The 24,742-nt window shown below is 38.1% G+C and overlaps 1 protein-coding gene across 3 annotated transcripts in view; it reads left to right on the plus strand.

The window, feature by feature from the left end:
- Window positions 1-24,742, plus strand: part of LOC149175652 (alpha/beta-Hydrolases superfamily protein) — a 229,962-nt gene that overhangs the window by 155,893 nt on the left and 49,327 nt on the right. For 2 of the 3 annotated variants that reach the window (XM_089419730.1, XM_089419731.1), the window contains exons 6-7: window positions 9,923-12,819; window positions 12,926-13,081. In XM_089419730.1, the coding sequence (XP_089275856.1) occupies window positions 9,923-12,819; window positions 12,926-13,081 (3,053 nt within the window). Of the gene's footprint in view, window positions 1-9,922; window positions 12,828-12,925; window positions 13,082-24,742 lie in introns of all 3 variants that reach the window. The other variant, XR_016258018.1, reaches the window with a different exon arrangement.

The following is a 24,742-nucleotide window of genomic DNA, read 5'->3' on the forward strand; positions in this document are numbered from 1 at the left end:
ACAACCTGTTATCAACATGGCAATTGAATTCTTTCCACGAAGAATCATGAGTTAGTGATTCAAAAACATCTTTGAAAACAGTGTTTGTAGAACTTTGTTCAATACATCTGATGGGTATTAACAATCTACTTTCCGGAATAACTAAAATATTCAAAGACTCCTTTGATTTTGACTTCATATCAATTACTTGACTTGATTTACTTTCCTGTTGACTGATTACTAAGTGAACTTGCTGCACAGAACTCATCCCGCTGTGATGTAAAAACTGCATCTCTATCATAAAGATAAGGACTTCCTAAGACAACTCCACATATGTCTACTGGGACCACATCTAACTCAACTTCATCAATGTACTTAGATGTAATTGCAAATTTTAACTGACACTGCTTTGTGACATGTATCTGAGTTGATTTATTAATCCAACCTAATGGGTATGGTCTTGGATGATTCTATGTCTCCAAACCCAATTGATTAACTATATGTTCAGATATTAAATTTGCTTGCGCAATCTTTGTATGCTTAGAAGTTATCCTTATGTGGAAGAGTTCAACTCTTTTATCCTCATGCGAAGGATTTATGTTAGAAGAAGATACATTAGTTTTCGAACTTGAACCAGTATCAGAAGTTTTGCCTGTCGTAACACTGGTGGTTATCCTCCTTTCATCACCTGAATCTGAAACTAGATCTTGCTGGACTGTTGCAATGGCCTTCTTTTCATCCTTCGCCTTAAGGAACTTTTTGGGCTTAAGTTATGGATGAAGTTTCCAGCACTTCGATTCATCATGACCGATTCTCTGGCAATGAGAACAAGTAGGTCTTTCCTTCTGAACGATCGCTGATTTCTTTCTCTTCGAAATGTTCTTCCCCCTACTGTAATTGGAATCTCTGGTTTCCAACTCTTTGGATGACTGAGATGAAAACTTGAATTGTTTGCCACCCGATTCAATATGTATGGCTTGAACACACACCTCATCAAAATCATCAGGATTAAACATCAATAAAGTATGCTGCAAATATGAATGTAAACTGCCGATGTATTTTAACAAAGTTTCACGTGTATCCAATGAAATACCAAGCGCCAATGCTTTCTTTCTGAACTCCTGAGTAAACTCTTGAACACTGTGCCCTTTACCTTGCCTCAGATGCTTCCAATCAATAACAACTTGCTGCATGTATCCTAAAGGATAGACTTGTTTCCCAAGAGCTTTTAAAAACTTAGACCATGAAGAGATGACTTTTCCTTTATGCTTTACATCTAGCTGAGTTTTACTTTCACACCAGATTAAAGCTATTCCCCCCATTCTAAGTGTAGCTAACTGAATTTTAGTTTTATCGCTAGAAATGTTCTGAATGCAACAATACACTTCTAACTGCTTTATCTAGTTATTTAACTTTTCAGGACTCATTTTGATTTCGCCATCATAAACAGGTAACTCAAATTTAACATCAAGTTTCAAAAGAGATGTTTTCTTAGGTTTCTTTTCCGTTTCAGATTCTGCATTGGAAGAAGAAGAAGAAGAGGATGATGGAGATGATAGAGGTGAAGGTGGTTTATCAGCCTTTCCTTTACCTTTGTCCTTCTTCGATGTCTTTGAAGAAGAAGCATCTCTCGCCTTCTTGTCTTCATACAATTCTCCCAACATTTGCTACATGGTTAAGAATGCCTGCTGAAATTGTTCTTCACTCACATTAGTATCAGTGTTTTCACCTGCATCAGGTCTTGACATGGTCGATTTTTGAACGACTTGTCGCTTTCCAATCTCTGGATCGATCTGCTCAAGGATTCCTTCTCCTCGTTGCGACTTTGACCTGGTTAATATTTAATGGCACATTCTACAAACACAACATGCTCTGATACCAAATTATATGATCTGAAATGACCATATACTAAAAACTGATGTAGAAGTGATTAGCCATCTAAGAATTGAATGTTCACTGATAGTGCGGAAATCGAGGTAAATTGCTTGAGCAGAACACTTTACGACAACTGATTAAACATGAAATCGATGCATAACAAAAGTGTAAATAGTAAAAACATAGTTATGTCAGACAACAAAATTGATTACGGAGTTTGTCCCTGATGGACTACGTCTCCGGGTCCGCTTTCAAGATGGGCGACCGTTTTATTAGGAATGAGAAGAAAGGAGTCGATTACACAATCATTTAGACAGACTGAACTTGCACACAGGCAATTCTGGCTTCTGACATCAAATAGCTCTCTGAACCAGCTTTCCAACGCCGCTTACGGTTTCCAATTCTGACTCCCAATGCTCCTGTTACACTGAAAACAGAAACAACCTCTAACCTCCAGAATCTACATACAAAAACCCAAAACCACCAATTTATTCTTCAATGAGTAAAACTGCCTCTTATAGGCCTGCAAGTACATTCAAATCTCCTTGACTGCATTTGAGGTGAATGCACTGACTTTAGGGTTTGAATGTGTTTGGTTTTGTCATGATTTGCCACCTTGCCACCTTGGTTCATTAGGCCATGCTCTTCGAATTATTTGAAAACAACTATAAACAATAATAACCCAAAAATGACTTTGGATTACCCCGAAACCGCTAGTTGGCAGCGAACAATGTGGAGGAAAAGTGACAGCTCATGTGAGCGTTGGACAATCCTTGTGGTCAGCGTGCCGGTGGTTTCGGTGACAGTTCCAGCTGGCGGTTATCTGTGTGTCACTGTGGTGAATTACTTGCGTTCACATGCCACCCGGTTCCGCTACGGTTTGAAAGTGGTTAACTGTAAACTCTGATGCGGTGACATATCCTTCCACTGTCAGTTTGTTCACATGTCCCATGGTTCCGATACGGTTTTCTGCGCGGTCAAGATAGCTGTTAACTCCAAAGCTTACACATCGTAGCTTATCCATTCACATGACACGGTCCCGACGCGGCTAACCGCTGTGGTTAGGGACCTGTCATATGGTTATTTGTAATGTTTTACATTGTTTACAAAGGCTGAGGGTGTTTATAACATAGTTTTGAATGCTGTAATGTATTTTTTTTTAATACATAGTTTTTGATAGGTTAGGTTCTTAGGTCTTTAGGTTTTGAATGTTGATTTTAATACAATGGTATTGTATTTTGGTTTTTCAACTTAGTTTAGGTTTTTATGTAGCATTATGGTGGTAGAACTTAGGCATAGGTCTAGGATTGAATACATAGATTAGGGTTTACATGTAGTTTTAGAAACCCATATGCAAAATATTGTCACAATGTGACGTTCGCGACATTTGTCACGTGATGTAAACCCATGCCTATCATCGACAAATGACGATATCGATCCTCTGCCACGACGACACTCATGTCAAACCCAAATCTTGCTTGTTGAACGACAAAACACATGTCGTCGACCATTCCTGGCGGAACTGTCGATGAATTCAAGTCGACAGTGAGGTACAACCCATATCAACTAAATGCGATGAACACTATGAACACTACCTGAACAACTTGATCATAACCAACACTGTCGAAGCTAAACTGAAGTGACGACACTTGAACACTGATGACGACACTTGAATATCTGTGCAATTTGAATCAACGGATCCTCTTGGATCATCTCATAACATCATATGCCTATCAAGGCCAGTAGAACCCTTGTATGCATAATAAGAACGAATGGCCTCCTTGGCCCTATCCATGGCCTCATACAAATAAGCCATTGCGGGCTTCTCCACATCTACTACCAATCTGAGAACCTTTACTATAGGTTCACTCACTGAGCATGCTTCTTCTACTCCACGCCAAAATGTCTTAGAGTACACCATTTTTGCAATGGCTTTCCCGTCTTGTCTCTTGCTGTATCTACAATTACGCCAGTCATCAGACACAAACATTTGCTTCAACTTGAACTGACATCGAAGCAAAGACTAAAGAGTAATAAAGTTTGTGGCAAAACGTGTGATCGGAGGACGCTGCAACTCCTTGTTTCTAGTGAACTTCCTCATGAGGCTAAGAACAAAAGCATGGTTATAAATAAACTTGGGGACGCTCCTAGCCATATCAACCACCTCCTTGATGAAGGAGAGTTTCCCCATATCCTTAAGCAGCAAATCGTGACAATGTGCTGCACACGGAGTTCAGAACAATGTGCGATGCCTCTCCATAAGCATCTTGCCAGTAGACACATAATTAGCTACATTGTCTGTTATGACTTGCACCACATTCTGCACACCAATCTCCCTAATGAACCCATCTAACAACTCACATATCGTTGCTGCATCTTTGATATGTTCTGATGCATCCACTGATTTAATAAACATGGTACCTTTAGGACAATGTACCAAGAAATTTAGAAGGGTTCTACCTTCCTATCTATCCAATTATCAGACATCACAGTGCATCCAATAACTTCCCATGTTTTTTTCAACTCCGCCAATCTAGAGTTGATGTCCTGCTTTTCTACTTGAAGAATTGGCCCCCACAACTCCTCATATGTAGCACTTTTGTACCCTAGGCCCACAACAACAATAGCATCACACATTTGCTGCCAAAATGGATTGGTTTTGGTGATGCTGAGAGGTAAGTCGCTCCAGAAAAGACACCTCCCCATGACTCTATTTGCTTCTTGCTTCTCCTTTTTTTTAACAAGTGATTTTATGCCTGGTTGTGATCCATGTCCTGTTCGTGGAACAAAAAATGATGACCTTGCACTAGCAGTGGCAGGGGATGTTGTGGAGCCCCTCCCATTACCCTTAACATCAAAATTAGGAGATGATATCCCGAAAGATCTACCTGCATGTTCAGCCTTGTTTCTTTCTGTCTCTTCCTTTTTTCCGTCTTTTTCATCAATTGCCTCTAGAGATTTTTGTATAAGCTCTGGACTAGAAACTATACAAATCGCAACATCATGTCTAGTGAGTCTAGCCAGATGGTATTTCAATTGTGTAACCCCTCTTGTCATCCTAGTCCCACACAATTTGCATGTAAGATATGCCTGATTTGTCCCACCATCAGGCTCCCCATACTCCCAAAATGGGTCCAAGGCTTTTGGCATATTTGAATTTTGTAGTGAGCTAACTCAAACCTAGGAAACCAAAAAAAAGTTTGGAATTAATAAGTAATAACCACCTCATTTTACAAAATAATTTTTTTGCTACATTATTTGCAATGTGAAATTCAATGAAAAACCATAAATGACAATAAGAGGGTGCATTTGAAAGTTAAAAAAAAAATGGAGTTTGCTGTCCAAATATGGAGAAAACCCTTGCATTTGCTCATGGGCATGAAAATCATAGCAAATGGAAAAAAAAACAAGCAAAATGTTTTTAGGCAAATAGGCAAGCAAGAATAATCTTAAAACTATCAAAAAATTCATTAACATAGCGGTTTATTTGAACATAGCTGTTAATGGAAGAAATGAAATTGTCTCACTGTTCTTCAATCTTAGATCAACAAAATCTTCGTTGTTGGTGGCAATAATGGCTATTCAACACTCAAATCCTCCTTGGCAGCAAGCACATAGCTCTCCCCTTCCTTCTCTAGCAATTAGAAGTGAAAATGAATGAAAAAAAACAAAATCGGCCTTTTCTAGTCACGATGGCAATTTTTTTCCATGCCTTGGCGATATTTTCATGAGATATCGCTGATATTTCGGAAATATTACGATATTTTCGGGGAGACAAAATATCACGATATTTCCTCTGCGATATCTAGTCTCCCCTAAAATATCGCGATATTTGCGAATATCGACGATATCTCGGTGCTATTGTCAACACTGGTTGATCATGATGAAGAAGAGGATGAAGAAGTGGATTATAATGGATTTGATGAAAACCCCTGAGAGGAGTACCTTGGTGAGGAGGAAGAGAGTGGACATGATGAGGCCCCAAAAACTAAACAAGACCAAACCCCATTATGGAAATATGTTACTAGGTCTAAAGCAGTGAAAGGGGGTGGAACCACTAAATTTACATGCAACTATTGCAAAAACATTTACACAGGTTCATACACCCGTGCTAGAAGGTACCTCTACGGGAAAAGGCCATGGGATGGAGATAAACCAATCGGAATCAAAGCTTGTGAAAGTGTCTCAACATCAGAAAGAGCCAAATACATAAGGGTAGAGGAGGAAGCCCAATACAAATCTAGAAAAGAAAAGGGTTTCTTTGAACATAGCTCACAATCACATGCACAAAGAACTCCATTAACATCCTCCCATGGCAGTGGATATGGAGGCACATGAACAAACATCTCTTTACGGCGTAGAACCATATCAGATTTTCTTGACGAAGGGTGTAGTAATGATGTGGATTAAAAAATTTAACGGTTTCTCTATACATGTGGGATACCATTCAATGTTCTTCGATCACCTTATTGGCATGAAATGGTTTCTGCCATAAATGATGCCCCCAAAGGATACAAGAGCCCTGGGTGTGTCAAGGCTAGAACTGTTGGACTTGATCATGAAAAAGCAAAAATATCACATTCTTTGAGTAAAATGACAAATTCTTGGACTGAGCATGAGGTGTCCATTGTATCTGATGGATGGACAAATATAAAAGGCAAGCCATTGATAAGTGTTGTTGTTGTGCCTATTAGTGGTGCCATCTTCCTTTCAAAATATGATTACTTAGAAAAGTTCAAGACCGACATCAACATTGCAGAACCATTACATGAAACAATTGAACGTATTGGGCCATACAATGTCATCCAAGTCATCCTGATAATGCTACTAATTGTAAGGCAATGTGAGCAATTATTGAGGATAAATACCCCAACATATTTTGGTTTGGGTGCTTGGTTCACACAATGAACCTTTTGATGCATGATATTATTAAGAACAAAAACCAACAATACAAATGGATTGGTGATTTGTACAAGAGAGGCAAACAAATGATAAAATTTATTACAAATCATAGCAATACCCATGGGCTTTTCCGCAGTCACTCAAGATTGGAGCTGTTGCAGATTGCAAAGACTAGATTTGCTAGCTATTACCTCACCTTCAGGCGCCTTTTGAAGATAAGAGAGTCATTGGCTAGCATGGTATCAAGTCAACACTGGCAAGTATTAAAGGACAGGGCTACAAATACAGCTGACCAACAAGGTTTCGAACAGGTGCAGGAGAGGAAGATAAGAAAATTACCTAACACAGATGCTAATTTTTTGGATGTGCTTGACAACATGAGCCCGTGGAGGGCGTAGACTAAGGGGCCTGTCATGGGGGAGGCACTTAAGTGGTTGGAAAAAGATGTTGAGGAGTTAGAGGAAGAGGATGTTCCACTTCTAGGAGAGACAAATTTGCAGAAGGCGAGGACATTGAAAGTGTGCTGTAGCCAATGCCACCACCGCCAAGGAGATTAACAACTAGAGGAAGAGGCAAAAGACATTCCACTTCATCTTCCACTGTTTCCCCAAGTGTTGCACCTTCCACGTCAGGCTCAGCGTCAACAAATCCACCTATCGCTTCTAGAGGAGGAATGGCACTGGTGATCTTTGTCCATAAAATGGGTAGAGGAAATCATTGATATCTTAGTGCATTATGATTGGCCTTGTAGTATCTAGATGCCTCATGATGATTATCTCATTAGAGACATTTATTTTTGTTTTGATGTGATTTTCTATTATCCATTCACGACTTATGACTCAGGACAACTATAATATTTCAATATTGATGCTTGATGTACTACTTGACATCTTATACATTTTATATTGCAATTATATCTTCTTATTTATGTGACAATGTGTTTGTTTGGTGTTGATGTTGCTTTAGAAGTTTTAAAAATTGCAAAACTGATTATTTTTGTAAATTTCGAAGTTTCCCAATAATTCTGAGTTTTTCTGAGATGTTGCCAATAATTTAAATTTTGAACCCCTGGCAATAAATTGTTGACAACGATAAATATGGCATAGTTATAGATATAGATAACGTGTCTTATGTGTCTTGTGTTCATGTGTCATGTGTCATGTAACTTAGCTACACATTAACATCTGTTGGAATTTCTAAGTCTAACTGTTAGAAATCCTTCCTATACTTTCTGATTTATTTCTTCCTACTTGTTTTGTTAATTAACAAGCTCTTTACCATGTAAATACTAAAAATAAATACAAGTACAGTCTCAACACATACAGATCATCAACTAGAGGAAAAACAAGCACACAAGTGACATCGTTATTTTTGGACTAATGTCCCTGGAAAAACCCAATGCGGAAAACTGGTGCAGCTATCTAAGGGTTTTATTATTAAGTAGTTTCAGAATACAATCTGGGTGTCAGAAATGGCTCACCCAACAGAGAATACCCTCGACAGTAGTACCTCTTAGTCAGAGACAAATATCAGCCCCAATCTGCCCCACGAAATCTCCTAGCATCAACCTCTAGGGTATGCGTCAGCCTCTCTAGCCTAGCGTCAGCCTTTCTGGCTCAGCGTCAGCCTCTTGGGGCTCTGCGTCAACCTCTGGAGCCTCTGCGTTTCCCACACTGGCCCTCCTCAGGCTCGGCGTAGCTCCTGGCTACCTCTGCGTGGCCTCTAGCTGGCTCTGCGTCAACCCTCTCCTGACTTTTGCGCTGATGCTCCCAGTACTATCTCTGCCTCTCTGCTACTGCATTCACTGCTCCTCAGCTGCAACTCTGATCACTCCTCCAATTTCCTCAGCAAGCCCTGCCCTAGAAAATCAAATTCTTGATCAACCTCGTGTGTTCTCCAAGTGACCCTCAAGCCTCCTCTTATGCTTTTCTCGTTGACAATTCAACGGCCGAGATTAAGTCCCTAAACAATGGCTAAGATTAGATCTGGCTTGATCCATGACTTTTGGACCATTCTAACTCAGTTTTATATTAATTCACGTTAATATTTTATTTTCCCTAAGTTCAGACTTAGGGATTTCATTAAAAATATTAATTAATTTAATATCTCCCAAACTGGTTAGACTCTGCCCAAACCATTTATGGGTATTGGAGATCTCGTGTGCTTTAGCCTCTCCACCAATTTTCGTGGCTAGAGCACATCCGATGCTATCCCAAATCAACAATATCCTTAGATTCGGCAATTTAGAACAATAAGGAGAGGGTGCACTTAGCTTGTACATTTCAGCTATATTGTGTTTTTTTTATCGTTAGGATAGCCTCCTTTTTGAGATATGATTTGACCCATGCACCCAATGGATAAGACGCTAATCTTCTATCCACCATCCAGTTCTTTTCCTTGACTTTTATAGACCTGTTTTTTTGGAATTTACTCTTCATCTCACCTCTGCACCTATCGTCTAAAATTCCAGCAATCTTGTCACCGGGAAGCCTCGCTTGAGCCAATGGAGAGCTGACCTAAAGTGTGAAGAAGGTTGCTGAGATGACAGTCACCTTCCCTTTTTTTTCCTCCGAATCCTTGAGCTTTTAGGACTTTATAAGTGAGGATTTGTGTGGTAACTTGTTCAAAATATAACCATTATCTCCTACACTATTTGTAGTTATTAGAAATGAACTTCATTTTGTCATGTTACTATATTGAAATTGATAACCCTTCTGTTAAATTTCATTATTGTTGTTTTCTTCATCGAATTTTTTTGAGTCTATTCATAATGAATATGAAATTCATTACATATGATAGAATAGAGTAATGTAGATGTGGTTATATAATTGTATGGGTCATCTATAGGTATGCTAATTATAATTACCACATGGCATGTATTTATAAACACATGCACATTGCAGATTGTACTTCTCATTTAAATCATTGATCTTTTACCTTTATTTGAAAATTTTCCATCTGTGATTTTTGCACATCTATGCTTGTCTCTTACATATTTTACATGGCATAAGCTGTGAACTGCTCTAAGCCTTTTTGAAATCCATTTTGTTTTGTCTGGCACCTAAGAATGTGTACTTGATTCTTCATGTTATGTATAGGAACTAAAGACCATGGGAAATCTCCCTAGCTTAATTTGCCAATGATGGTGGTCTTTCTTAAATTTCAGGTATTAAATGCTGTGGGACAAGGAGAGACACTTATTACAGCATTGCAAGGTGCAGTGCCTGGAGAAGTCTTTGGAAAGCTGAGGACTGCTGTTTCTGGAGCAGTCCAGTCTCAGGGAATAAATCTGAAACTAACTGGGCTTGGTTCTCCAATTTCAAGTTTACCAAAGGATATGAAGTCAAATATCCAGGAAAAGTCTGTGGAATATAATGCAAACGTAGAAGGCAATGACATTAACAATTTTCCTGGTCTTGAAGATAAAGCTTCTGAAGGAGCAAATGTGACAGATGCTGACACTACAAGGCAACAAGAAATGGTTGATAGCAAGTCTAACAGTGAAGGTTTCAGTGTGCATCAAAATGAAGAAGTGCTCCAAAATGCACACACGAAGACAAAGACTGAAGAAAATAGTTCTCATTTAGAATCTTATGGTGTTGATCCTCAAACAGGAGTTAAGTTAGAGCCTATGACAGAATTAGATACCCGTAAAGTGGATTCTAATATTGAGCAAGTTGGTGGGAATTCCACACTGGGTAAGAAGATACAAGACATGCAAGAGAACCCTTTGAGAAATGGAGTGCAAGAGAAATCAACTGAAGACAATGAAAGCATTGATAATCAATATCAGCAACAAAAGACCGAAAGTTCAGATGGAAGTGGACTGCATGCAGATGAACAGGACAAAGGGAAGGAAAACACTGTGGAAATGGATGGAAAATATGCTTCTGAGCAGCAACTAAAAAGAGAGTCAACTCCTGATTCAAAGAATGATGACAAGAGCATGAGCAGTCCTGGAGATCAGGGTAAGCAAAACTCTGAAGCCAAACTTGATGACCTGTCTCATCAAGTTGGTACAGGTGCATATGAGCAGAATAAAGGGAAAGAAAACACAGAACTGGATGCAAAATCTGTAGTTGAGCAGACGTCAAAAAGAGAAGGGATTTCTGATCAAAAAAATGATGAAAAGAGCATGAATAGTCAAGGAGATCAGAATAAGCAAAGTTCCGATGCTAAAATTGATGACTCAACACCCCAAAGTGGTCCATCTTCTGTTCAGCCTCCTACAATTATTGTTAAAGAAGCTTTTGAAGCATTAACTGGGTTGGATGATTCAACTCAAATGGCGGTAACAAATGTGTTTGGTGTAATAGAAAATATGATTGAACACTTGGAGAAAGAAAATCAACATAAGCCAGAAGACAAGAAACCCATTAGAAATCAGAACCAAGATCAGGACCATTCACCACCTCAAGAGGGATCTCCTGAGAGTGATAAAGGAAATGGATTAGGAAAGCAGGAACAAGTTCCAACTGTTTCTTCAAATTTGTTTGTTAGTTCAGTTAACACACCGAAATTTATTGATGTTGCTGAGAAATCAGATGACACCGGAAAAAACAAGCATTCTTTCAGCTTAAATCAAGTGCAGCAGCAAATAGATGGAACTCAAGTTTCTCACAAGGCAAATTATAATCCATCTAAGATGAGAGATGGTGTTATACACGGTATGGAAAACCAAATTGCTAATGCTGTAAGACAAGATAGTAAGGACTCACAGATGATTTCAGTAAGTCCTAACACAATCAAGCACAGGGACAATTTTCCATGGCAAGCAAATGTCAATGACTTGGAGACATTCTTATGCCCCTCTGTAAAATACTCTCCTCTGACGAATTCTAAACTTGACTATACAAATGATGAATCTACAAATGATCTTTTTCTTGAATATGTTCCAGAGGAAGACCAGTGGAAGCTTTTGGATCAAACTGGAAGTATTCCAGATTCTACAAGTGTTGCATCACAACATGATTCAACGAAAGTAAATGGTCTAAAGCAGCATAGACATTCTCGAAAGGATATGGAAATGGATATAATTGAGCCCTCATATATTATCTTAGATACACAAATTGCTTCTGATGAATTGATAAAAGAAAGTAGTTTGCAGAAGAGTCTTCTTCAGGAAGTTGAACAAGAGACAGAACAAGCAGAGGATTTATCAAATTTGATCAAAGAACTGATTGTCAATGCACTTAGGCTAGAAGTCAGTAGAAAATTGGGGATATCCCATATCAAGGCATTGCAGCTTGATCTGGAGGAAGACTTGTCAAAAGTGGCTGATGCAGTTGCATTAGCAGTAAAGCAAGATATTCAGAGGTCTGGTAAAGCAAGGCCACATGAAACAGAAAATCTCAAAGACCTGAAAAATTGTGCAGAGAATGAAAGAAGTAAGTTTACTATTCTGCATGGAGAGCATGTTGTGAGTGCTATCTCCTCTATTTTAAGAGACACTTCTGTATTGGGTAAACTTATCCCAGTTGGAGTTGTTGTTGGTACCACTTTAACAGCTTTGCAGCCAGTTTTCTTTATGGTCACTGGGGAGAAGGATTTGTTCGATGCTGGAAATGATGTGGACCAGTCAGTGCCTCGTTCTGAATATAAAACAGGCAAAGCAAAAGGAATTTTGAGTAGAAAAGAGATTGGATATAAGTTTGATGATCCGAGAGAGACTTACAAACAACAGGAACCAATGCATGATGAAAAGCACCAAAATAAACATGCCAGAAGTATTGAGAAAAACAGGGAATTTGATGGTCGAGCCATGGTGGGAGCAATGACAGCTGCGTTTGGTGCAACAGCAGCACTTGCAAGCCACAAGATGAAGCAAAATGGCTTGTTTAAAGGGACTGAGCATGTTGAAGCTTCTATTGACTCTGGCCTTGACTGCAGAAATGGAGGCCAACTAGAGGACACTAATAGGAGTGTTGACAATACTATTGACACTGATGAAACTGGAAATGAAAAGACGAAGTCAAATATAGTAAGCAGTCTTGCAGAGAAAGCAATGTCTGTTGCTGCCCCTGTAGTTCCTACCAAAAAGGATGGTGAATTGGACCATGAAAGGCAAGAACGTAATGTCTCTTTCTGTATGTTGGGCTTGCTATTTTCCTTTGCGTTGTTTCTTGCACTAATTGCTAATTGTTTTTGTGCTTAATGTTTTGGGGGACAGGTTGGTTGCCGTATTGGCAGATTTGGGGCAAAAAGGCGGTGTATTACGGCTATTTGGTAAAGCTGCTTTGCTTTGGGGAGGTTTGCGTGGTGCTATGAGCTTAACTGATAGGCTTCTAATGTTCCTTCGCATTGCTGAACGGCCTTTGCACCAGAGGTAATAAAATGAGTGACTTGGTTGTGCATGTTTCTGCTGTTTTGAATTATGTGACCTTTATTATGTGGTTTTCCATTGCATTGTCTTTGAATTATATTATTCCCTTATTTGTAGAGTACTAAAATTAATTGAAAATAGAGTTGAGTGAGTCGATCAGAGGAATTTTAACATGGTAATGTGTTGTCATCATTCCAAAAAGTGGCATACAAAGATAGGATCTGGCCCCACCCTCACAGGCCCACTTCCCCACAATAGGACAAATGGCTGTCTATGGCTTGCTTCTACAAATCTATCAGTGTCTAAATATGATAATTCATTGTTTTCCATATCTAAGTAAGGTGAATGAAATAAATCATATCATCTTGGTTACAAAATCTGTGTATATTGCTATGATCTAAGCACATGACATGATAACACAGGGCACAAAGGACACAAAAATACGAGTGTCTGACACATGACATAGCGACCCTGGAAGCAGGTTACTGTTTATATATATATATATATATATATATGAAGAATACAAATTACACATTTAAAAATGGAATATAGACAAAGATTAATTAATTAATTAATTAATTTATTTTAGAATTCAGAAACTATAACATTTACATGATACAAATTCAATCATACATCTAGTTAGTACTTATACTACAACAATGATGATCAAATGACAAACACACAATAAATTAGAATTTAGAACCATATACTACAGTTTTCTCATTAAGTCATCCCAATAGATATTGAGTGACTGCTACTATAGGTGGGAATGCCAATGGCAATTACAAAATATGGTAGATATTAGAACCAAAGATGGAAGAATCTCAAAGTTTGTGACTGTCAGTAGTCCTCCATGTCAAAATCATTAAAATCAGCATCACTTCCGCTAATCTCTCCTCCATCCCCCCCTCCCTCCTCTTTCTCTATGTCCAATCCAATCAATGCATTGGTTGGTGTGGACGATAACCCCTCAAGAGGATCACCATTGGCAAAAGTGATTGGCTCTAGCGCTGGTTCATTAAGATCCAAGTTGCTAATGCCGACTTAACATTGTTGTCCAAACCCATATCATCAACACATTTGACACCTCTATCTTTCCCGTCAACCTCTCTTCCCTCTGCTTGTAAATAAGATGGAAGTTAGTGTGCACATACGCCATTGTGTAGCACTTGGCATCCCTTCAAGTTCAAATCTGCACTATAACCCTCAGTTACACTCCAAAACACCATAGAGCTCCAACCTACAAAATGAAATGAGGAAAAAAGATAAACAATACACTATTTTTAGATCCATATGCCACTTTTTGATAGAACACATGTCCTAAACTTGGTACATATGTAGGGCATGTTTCATACTAGAGTTTAGTATGTGTCTTGTTCACAAGACACATGCCAAACTCGTGTCCTGACGAATCCATGTCCAACACATTGGATTCGTGACATGTGACCTGCTAGGAGCATGTTCGGTGACTTAGGTTATTATGAACATTTTGATGTAAATAAAACTAGGACAATTGATTATGTTGATGGAGTCCACATTCCACATTTTTTTTTGGTGTGTTACGCACCATTTTGTGGGTGGTATCCCTAGGAGAATTTTTCTCCAAGATGGTCCTTAGCTAGCAGCCAACAGCCTCTTGCAGCCACCAACTAGCTCATTGTGCCATTTCTCCGCCACCTGAGCAAGCTATGTGGTCCCTTACCCATCTGCCATGATCGCATGTTTGAAGGTGTCATGTCCCTTCTCAAACACATTTGTAACAGGGTGTTGCTACACAATTTTACATAGTTTTGACTAAGGAAGAGGACCCCACACTTTTGACTTAGGGACTTAGGAGGCAAACCGACTTTATTTGGCTGTTAGTGGAATGTGGGGGCCACCCACATGGGAGTTCAAATTAGCCCATTCGAATAGCTTGGAGGGAAAGTCGAATGGGTGGATGGAGGGGCCCACATGAGGCTAAGGAGGCCCAAGGAGTTATAAGGAGGGAGCAACTCTCATTTTGGTTTCATCTTTGACATTTGCAAACAAACTACTCAACTGTTCACTCTGCTGTTTAGCTGAGTCAACCGACTGTTTAGCCACGAGTCTCTCAAGCGGGAGATTCAACCTCTACTTCGGGGGACCATCCGTGCCTGCCCTAGGGAGGCAGTTCCACAAGGATTTCAGGAGTTCCAGGGCAGTGACATAGCACCATTAACCAGCGCAGAGCAGGGAGTGCGTATTTCTGGGAAGCCAGAGAATACACAGAAGGAGATAGAGGCCAGTAGAGATCAAATTGTTTGCCAGGGAGTTAGAGAGCTGAGGTAGCAGCAATAGAGCAACATTATTGCTAGGTTTTACAGCCAGCTGAGCTGTTAAAATTGGCAACTAGGGCCAAACTCCATGTGGGTCATCTTATTAATGGCAGCTAATATTTTTCTTGGATCCCTCTCATCGAGAGGTGTAGGATTTGATCTAAATATCATCCGATTCGGATAAGTATTCATGGAGATATGAATTTATTAGTGTTATGGGATAATTCGTCAAGGTCGGCCAGCAACCAAATAACCCACACATGTGCTCAATGTTTTAGTGTAAAAGGAGATGACTTGAAAGTTGAGAGTCATTTTACACACACTTCAGTCTTGATTTCTCTCCACATGTTTTGGGTTTTAATGTGAGAGAAATCTAGGAGGAAGTAGCCCTAAGACGCAGGAGGAAAGGAGGGTTACAATCTGCCCTAGCCACAGCCCTAGCACAACCCTAGCAAGAGTCAAGAAGAAGATATACGCTGTCTTAACCTAGAGGACGCAGTCATGAAGAGATGCTCTAATCCTCCATGCTGTCTTAAGGGTAACCTAGCCGCAGTCAAGAAGAGGATATATGTTGTCCTAAATATAAGTATGATGCCCTAACCGCAGTCTAGACTAGGATCCAAGCCATGCACTTATCCGCAATCAAAGAAGGGCTAATGCTGCGTTAAACGAAGTCTTACAAGAAGGGTTATAACCGCAGCTTTTGGAGGAACCATAGTTGGAGTAAAACATGCCCTAGCCACAGAGAATAGAAGGTATAATGCAGCCCTTAGACACAGCTAACAGCAAGGCAGTTTAAGGACCATTCTAGGGCTCATTGAAGGATATCCAAACTATGGTTAGAAGGCTGAAGTGTTAAGGGCTAAACGTTGTTGTGTTGAGCATAACCAAAAGCCAATTGTTGTTGTGCTAGGCCTCAGGCCATAGCACCACAGCTGGGCTTGCGTTGAGCTGTTAAGAGCTGTCATATACCCTATGGCAGCAACCTAGCAAGGAAGGAGTTCACCTTCAACAAGCCACAGTCTTTCAAGGTTTGTTTGGGGTAGATTGGAGAACATTAAGGTTACTGCAATATGCACTAACAAATAGGGTTGGAGCAGCATGCCAAAGTGTGAAGACTGTTGATGATAAAGGCTGCCCAGAATACATGGAATAGTATGACAACAATATGGCAAACATGGAATAGCAATGACAGTGGGACAACAACAATGGCATAGTGCAATGATGGCACAACGGGACAACAACAACAACAAAGTGACCCATGAAGTTTGAATTCATACTAATGTGATAGTACAACAAGATGCATAGGTAGCATAATAGCACCGATGACATGTGGCAGCAAAAGCACATTGGGACATTTGTACAGCAGCATGGTGCTGCAAGGGACATCAACATGGTAAGTGGTACAACAAGGACATGGTGCTTGCATAGGACAACAAGCAATCATGGTGCAGCATTATGATTCATGCAACATGGTAATGAGGTCCAGCATAGTGATGATGGGTGTAGCACAATCCAACACAGTGAGGTGCAACATGATGACAAGGTGCAACACTATGAAGTCACCTAGGAGAATCAGTTGAAGCAACATGTCTTCAACTAAGTTCAACTACCTCATGATCATCTACTTAGAGATAATCTATGCTCTTATTTAAGATAAGCCAAAAGTGTTGACTTCTGTTGTAAATGTACTATCTCTCTCTCTCTCTGTTGAACTATTGAAGAACATATAAGAAGAATTGATCAAGGGTTTCCCCACATTGGGGTTTGTCCTTGGCTAGTGCCACATCTTGTGTCCTCTTGTCTTGGCTTGTCTTCTACGATTTATGTTTATGTTCTATCTGCAATTTACTCTAATGTTGATGTGATTGTTAATTTGGAAAGATATGTGAAAATTGAAATAAATTGCTCTAAGCATAGAACATACCTAAATTTAACATGAGCCAACCTTCCAGCAGTTCGAATTGCTGGGCTGAGGGACAACGCAGAGACCACTCAACAGTTTTTCGTGGAGATGGGGAGCAGGTGATTTTGGCCAAGAACTCATTTGGGAAGTCAGAGATTAGATAGCAAGGGTGAACCCAACACTTTGGGGGTATTTTCGGGAGGACTGACAAGCAGCTTCCAGCAAGCCAAGTTTTGCACCTGCAGCTGAAGTGGGGCTCCATGGGGGTCGAATTTCAGAAGTCTAAACTAGCCAAAATCCCTTCTGGGTTTAGTCCAAGGAGTCCGGGGTTAAAAGCACATAATTTTCTGGGCATTATAAGTGCACTTTCTAGCCATTCGAACTTTAGTAGAGAGGCAGTTTTCTGGGCAATGCAGTGCAGATTGGTGCAACGGTTGGGCAACCTTCAACTCAGACATTTTCCCACCTGGGTTTGGTCATGCTTGTCCATTGAGAGAAGCCTAGGTGCACCATTTTGTTATCTATTGCATTTTGCCTTAAGAAACTTAATAAAATGGCTCAACAGTTCCCTATTTACAGCTTTTCTGTGGATGCTAAATGTGTATTTCGTTTTTATAAATTGTTGCATAGATTATCTGCTTGTTATCACATGTATTCTTATTTAGGATCATTATAGAAGGTGGGCCTCCTGAACCTAAAGGTATGCCTTGTCATTTGGTCATTGAGTATTGTATTTTGTTTATCATGGACATTTCTGGGCATGGATTAATGGGGGGATTTGGCGGAAATGATGGGCTAGGTCTATGCTCTTGTCCCCTAGATCCCTTTTGGATATTAACCTTGGATTCTAGTCTCATGAGATCTCTTTTATTGACCTTTTGGCTTGAGGGATGGTATTTCATGGGAAACCCTAATTTTGGTTGCATGCTCCCACTCCCTCATCCACATATATAGCCCCCTTCCCACTCATTATAACCCAATTCATCATTTTTCCCCCCTGGGTCCACATTCCTCCACTGGGTCCACATAGGCTAGTTCTCCCCTTCCCCTTGCCCACACCTTGGGTTGCAGGAAAAATTTTAAGAACCCTCCTAAATTTATATATATAATAAATGTGTAAATCCCCATGACACATAGGTTAAATGGAAGGTGATTTTATCAATAGTATAATATGTATATATAAATTTTTTGGCGAATCTCTCACTAAATTATATTATCTTGTAAAATCATGGCGAATATTTCATTGGATTATAAAATCTTGTAAGATCTTGGCGAATATTTCACTGAATAATAAAGGCTTTGTAAAGGGCTAACAAAGTTCATAATGAGTATTTCTTGTAATGGCTTGAAGCCTTGCTAATCAATCCATCAAGAACCAAAACAAGTATATTCCTTATATGGAATATAAAGATATTTCTCATGGAAAGTCAATTAGGTTTAGCGCAGGTGGTAGGGAGAAATCCTACATGTGACAATGTGTTGGACTCATAATGAGTATTTCTTGTAATGACTATGAGCCTTGTTTTCTAAGCAATCCCTCGAGGATTGAAATATGTATATTACTCATATGGAATATAAATATATTTCTCATGTATTGGAATATAAATATATGAGTGAGGAGTGGGAAATGAGCCACAATAAGTCCTTAGAAAATTGACATGAAGAAGATAAGTGCAAAAATTAGAAAAGGTGAAAATGGAAGAATTGAGAAGAAATACAAGGGAAAAATGGTGAAACAACAAATTAATAATCCATGGGAGGAACAATGATTAGAGATAGTGAGGGAAGATGTTCCCTTAGCGTAGGGGTAACAAAGGTAGACATTAGAACTCTCACTTATGCAAGTGTAGGGAGGAAATCTGGGAAAGAAATGTGAGAACAAGAATTTAAATGGAACAAAGCATTGGGATTACAATCCTTGCTCGTTGAGTTTGGGTACTTCCTTTGAGGCCTATTGAAAAATTAGGAATGATCTATCTATGTATCTTGTTATATAATTAGTATGTAAAATAGTTGCCAAGTAGCTATGTTAGAGCATGGATTTTGTGAAATGTTTTTTACTTATCCTACCTATCTTTAGGTGGATATGAACAAATATGAGTATTGGAGATAGAATTCTCCCATTTTTTTGTTGTAACAAATTGTACAGGTATAGCCATGTCCATCATTAAGTATGCCCCAACTGTATCGACAATATTCCCAAACCAAAAACTTTTTAGTACTAAAAAGCATAAAAACTCCAACATTACATACTAAAAGAACATATTAATAAAATCTACATGGTGAAAATCAGCACGAAAGGTTATAGCGCATAAAGGTTTGCAATAGAAATCAGCCTTAAAACTCCTATGGCCAAGCAAAACAATGATAATAAGCTCGCGTCTCCCTTGGAATTTTGTGTATCAAGATGAAACCCCAAAACACAAAGCCCTAACCGAAAATAAGTAAGAACCCCTCTCATCAGTCAAAGAAGAGGTTTCTGCCCTGCAAAAATGCTCAACATTTCAAAGCGACATCCTCAAAATGTAGAGCCATACATATATTCACAAGAGCTAAGAAGGAAGATGAGATTTTATTATTTGCGAGCAGGTAAATACCTGATCATGATTTAAGTAATGTTTTGTTAAATTTCGAGGGTTGCGGCTTGCAATTCAACTCAAAAATGTTATAATGTAATTAATTTATTTATTCTTTATCTTACAGTATTTTTTGAATTGCCAGTTTTTACATCTTAGTATATCATCCTCCCAGCAATCTGAGCACAAAAAAGCCTATCATGTGGCAATGATTCTTTTTTTCTACTAGGGTTTTGGATTTTAGACCATCATTGGAAAACTTGGCTCGGTTTGAATAAAAATAAGTTTTGAATATTTAGTTTTTAAATATGTACTAATTAAAAAAGATTTTATATAACATTTGAAACTAAGGAGAGATTTAGTTTTCAGTTTTGAATATTTATTTTTTAAATGTATATTAATTACAAAAGTCTAGGGAGATGTAGTTTTGAGAGAGATTAGTAGATAGGTGTTGTTATGATTTTGCTTAGTGAATTTCAGTTTTAAAATTGTCTATATTGATAAGAATTATTACAAAATATGTAAATTTTAAAATGAATATACATGGTCACCTTAGGTACTATGATTGTTTCCTTAACATGATAAAAAATGAACTAGCTAGAATCTAACATCACTTTAGGATACCTCTAAGGACACATATAAAATAATAATTATAGTTATCATATTAAAATAATAATTTATGTTTTAATTTAACGGAGTCTAACATAATATTATATTGCATGATGGTTAATTTTCATATATATATATATAAAAATTAGACAAACCCTTGTAACTTGAAATGACCTCTTTAGTTTTGGAATTAAATAATATATATATTTTGTTATTATGTTTTTTGAGTGACCTCCTTGTGGAAAAATATCATGTTTGAGTGATGATTATATAAATAAACCATTACAAATTTAATTATATCTCAATTCAGAAATTGAAAGTGAAGATAATCATTCACTCACAAATTTGGACAACTTGTAATTATAATTATCAAATCACTTTCCCTTTATATAATATTATCTCATCAATAATTTTTATATCAAATTAATTAATTATAATTTAAATGAATTTGAAAAAATTAACCATTAAGATAGAAAGTGATTAAGTTGTTAATATACCATATTTTACTGTACACAAACTATAAAATATAAAGCAACAAAAAAAACATGTTTCTCATGATATTAGAAAACTTGAAATCTCCCAACAACTACTAGTGCTTCTAGCTTTATTTCAGCCCCATAATTGATATTTTTCATATTATTGATTTTTATTTTTATTTAAAATGAAAAAAAAAGATTACTTAAGTGGATAGATGTCTTTGTTTTGGAATAGGGTTTCACAATCATGATCAACCTATGCAAACCTCCCAAGTGATATGTAGAATATGGGAACTTAATAGGCAAGGGTCATTGATGCTTCACGTGATCAAAACCATAATCAAAAGTAAACCATATCCTTATAGAAAAAAACCTTACATTTTGCAAATCAAAGTATACTACTTTAAGAATTCACAATATACCTCTCTTTTGATACACACCAACCTAGATCCATCCTTAGTTAAGGTGAATGGGAAATGAGAATCAAAACCTAGTGAGTGGGAAATGAGAATCAAAACCGAGGGTTTCGAGGGATACCCAGAGGAAGAAGGAGAAAATGGATCTAGACTAGTTTATGAGAATCAAAACCTAGCGAGTGGAAAATGAGAATCAAAACTAATGGTTTCGACGCATAGGAAGAGGAAAAGGGAGAAGATGGATCTAGGCTAGTTTAATTCCCCCTTTAAAAAGACTATATTCCACATGAATATCATGTGAAATACCATGGGTTCTCATAAACCTGGAGCTCAAAAACCACTGGTAACTTCACAAAACAAGACAACATCCTTGGATGCAATAAAAAAAACCTCCCAAATGATAGCTAGAATATGGGCACTTAATAGACAAGGGTCATAGATGCTTCACCTGATCAAAACAAGAATATAGACACTTAATATGAAAGGGTCATAGACGTTGCACCTGATCAAAACCATAATCAAAACTCATCAAAACCAGAATATGGGCACTTAATAGGCAAGACCATAATCAAAAGTAAATGATATCCCTATGTAAAAAAAATATTACATTTTGCAAATCCAAGTATACTACTTTAAGATATCCCTATGTAAAAAAATCTTACATTTTGGAGATCCAAGTATAGTACTTTAAGAATTCATAGCATACCTCTCTTTAGATATACACGAGCCAAGATCCATCCCTCTCTAAGCTTGAGAGATCAACAAATCTTGAGAGATCGACAGTTAAGGCTAATGCGAAATGTGAATCAAAATTGAGGGGGAGAGAGAGAAAGAGGGAGAATGAGAAGATGGATTTAGGATGGTATAATTCCCCCCTTTAAATAGACTATATTCCACATGAATACCATGGGTTCTTATAAACCTTGAGCTCAAAAACCAGTGATGGACAAAACGATATCTCTTGATATAATAAAAAAATAATAATGTAGAATTTTCATTTTTACAGAGTTATTTTTATTTTTATTTCAAATTTGCTTTTACTCAACAAAAATTGATTAAAAAAAATAATAACCTAAAATTTTTACATAAAATAATAACGTAGACTTTTCATTTTAACATAGGGTTATTAATTATCAAATCTCTAGATAGATCCAAAGTTAAAATGGATCTAGGTTTGTTTAATTATAAATTTTATTTTTTTAATGTAATTTCTATTTTTATGTAATTTCATTGAGTCAAAATATTTTAATTTTTAATTAACTAATTAATCAATTAATCATTTTTTTTTAAATTTAATTGAGTCATAATGTTTAGATAACATAACATGACATTACAATATCTTTTCCATACCAAAAATGTAATAACATTAAATTAAAAAAAACTATAAAATATTTTGATTATAAAATCAGAGATGGTTTTTGGGCATGTGGTATTGATAAGTCATGGTATTGTAACAAAGCATGTTCACAACTTAATAATGTCCATGGTAAAGTGGGGGTGAATATCCATGGTTAAAAAAGTTGTTATATTATAAGTATTAAATTTTTATGTGCTTATTAATAAAGTTTAAATATGGTTCCCCGGATGCGGGTGTTTATAGTGGATGAACGGCAGGTGGCTTGTCACATGGGCAGCTGACAGCCCGGACAAGCCACCATCCATCAAAGTGTCGAGGTAATAAATGTGAGGACGGGTATAACCACAGGGAGGATCAGTTCAGCTCACGCGATATTCATTGCGGAGAGGTTTTTTCTTGGGAAATCCATTCCGGTTCAGGCGCCAAGGGTGGAAGCCATGGGGAGGCTTAGTTCGGCTCAAGTGACATTCATGGCAGAGGGGATTTTTCTTGGGATTTCCATTACGGTCCAGGCGCCATTCAATGCGCAGCTCAGGACAAAGCATATGGCGATCAATAAATTCGGACTCCATGATACTTTCCTGCATTCTTCCAAGCGGTTTTAGCAATCTCTGGCAAAGTGTAAGCTCTCCTCAGGGAATTCAGTTAAGGAAGGACGTTGTGGGATGCCGATTGAAAGACTCAGGTTGGGCAGTCGTCGTGGGGGAACAAGGGGTCGCCCTGCTTCTCAGAGGCCCGCTGCTTCACCCACCGCCTCTGTGGACAATTCTTCTGGGCAGAACAGAAGCCTGAGCGGCACTGTTAGCCATAACATTGAGCGAGAGAGGGGTGAAATTCTGGACTGTGGACACAGGGAGCATCCAGCAGTCAGATATCGCATCCCCTGTACGCTGGAGAACAACACACTCATTGTTTCAGTCACTGTGGAGCACTGCAGCGACCTCCGGAGGCCTGGGGACAATCTGACAGTTTCAAGGGTGGATATGCAGGTTCCCAGAGTGGATATGAGGCGACCCATGCAAGTAGACGAAGCTGGACCCAGTGAGCCAGTTCCGAAACTGACGCGCCAAGATGCAGAGGATGATAAGAAACTCAAGGGCTTGGCAACGGATGAGCCCTACCTCACTGATGAGGATTAGTTCTGAAGCCGCTGTCCCCATAGCCAGGAATGCTGCTCTCCATCCATTTCCTTCTGTTTTCTGCGTTTGTTTGTTTGGTATGAAGTCAATGTCTGTCGCGAAGGATTGCGTGTCCACTGTGCTAGTTTACGTGTCAAATGTGTTCAGTTATGTGTTCATCGTGTCAAGTCATAAGTCCGCTGTGTTGGCTCAAACGCCCGTTGTGTCGATAATATGCTGGTTATGTTGGAGGAAAGAAACAGGTCCTTTTTGCCTGCTGCTTAGATTGGTCTATCTTGGGAAATTCTCTTCAGAGATGCAAGGCTTCGGCCCTTTGTAATTTTGGATGTAATTTTGATTTTTGTAATATAAATTAGTGCAGTTTTACGTAGAAAAAAAAAATAAAGTTTAAATATGGTTACAAAATTATTAGACTTACTTATATGGTAAAATGGATCTTAATTTATAACTATTATTTATATCCCATATATTTGAATGTGATAAGGGATTTAGATATATCTTAAAAGTAATTATAATATTTTTGCTTTTAGATTTAATTAAAAAATGTTATAAAATTAAATTCAAATAAAATATTTATAAATATTTTGATTGTGAAATGAGAGATGGTTTTTGGGCATGTGGTATTGGCCCATGGTATTAAAAAAAATTGCGCACAATGTAAGGTATTAAATCATTTTAATCTCCCAAACCAGGGGCAAATATCAAAGTTCAACGATTTTAAGGGAATACGATTTCCCAAAATCACTGAATTGGGGCAAATGAAGGTTCGGTTAGTTTATCCACCCATTTTTTTATTTTGGGTTAAAATTAAAAAATTAATTATTTTTTAAGTAAAATTGGGGCTAACTATATGAAAAGGGTTTTTAATAAAAAATTTGCCCTCGTAAA

The sequence above is a fragment of the Pinus tabuliformis genome, chromosome 4_1, assembly GCF_031772625.1.
Source record: "Pinus tabuliformis cultivar Carrire ecotype Pingquan chromosome 4_1, CPIR1, whole genome shotgun sequence".
Taxonomy (NCBI): Eukaryota; Viridiplantae; Streptophyta; class Pinopsida; order Pinales; family Pinaceae; genus Pinus; species Pinus tabuliformis.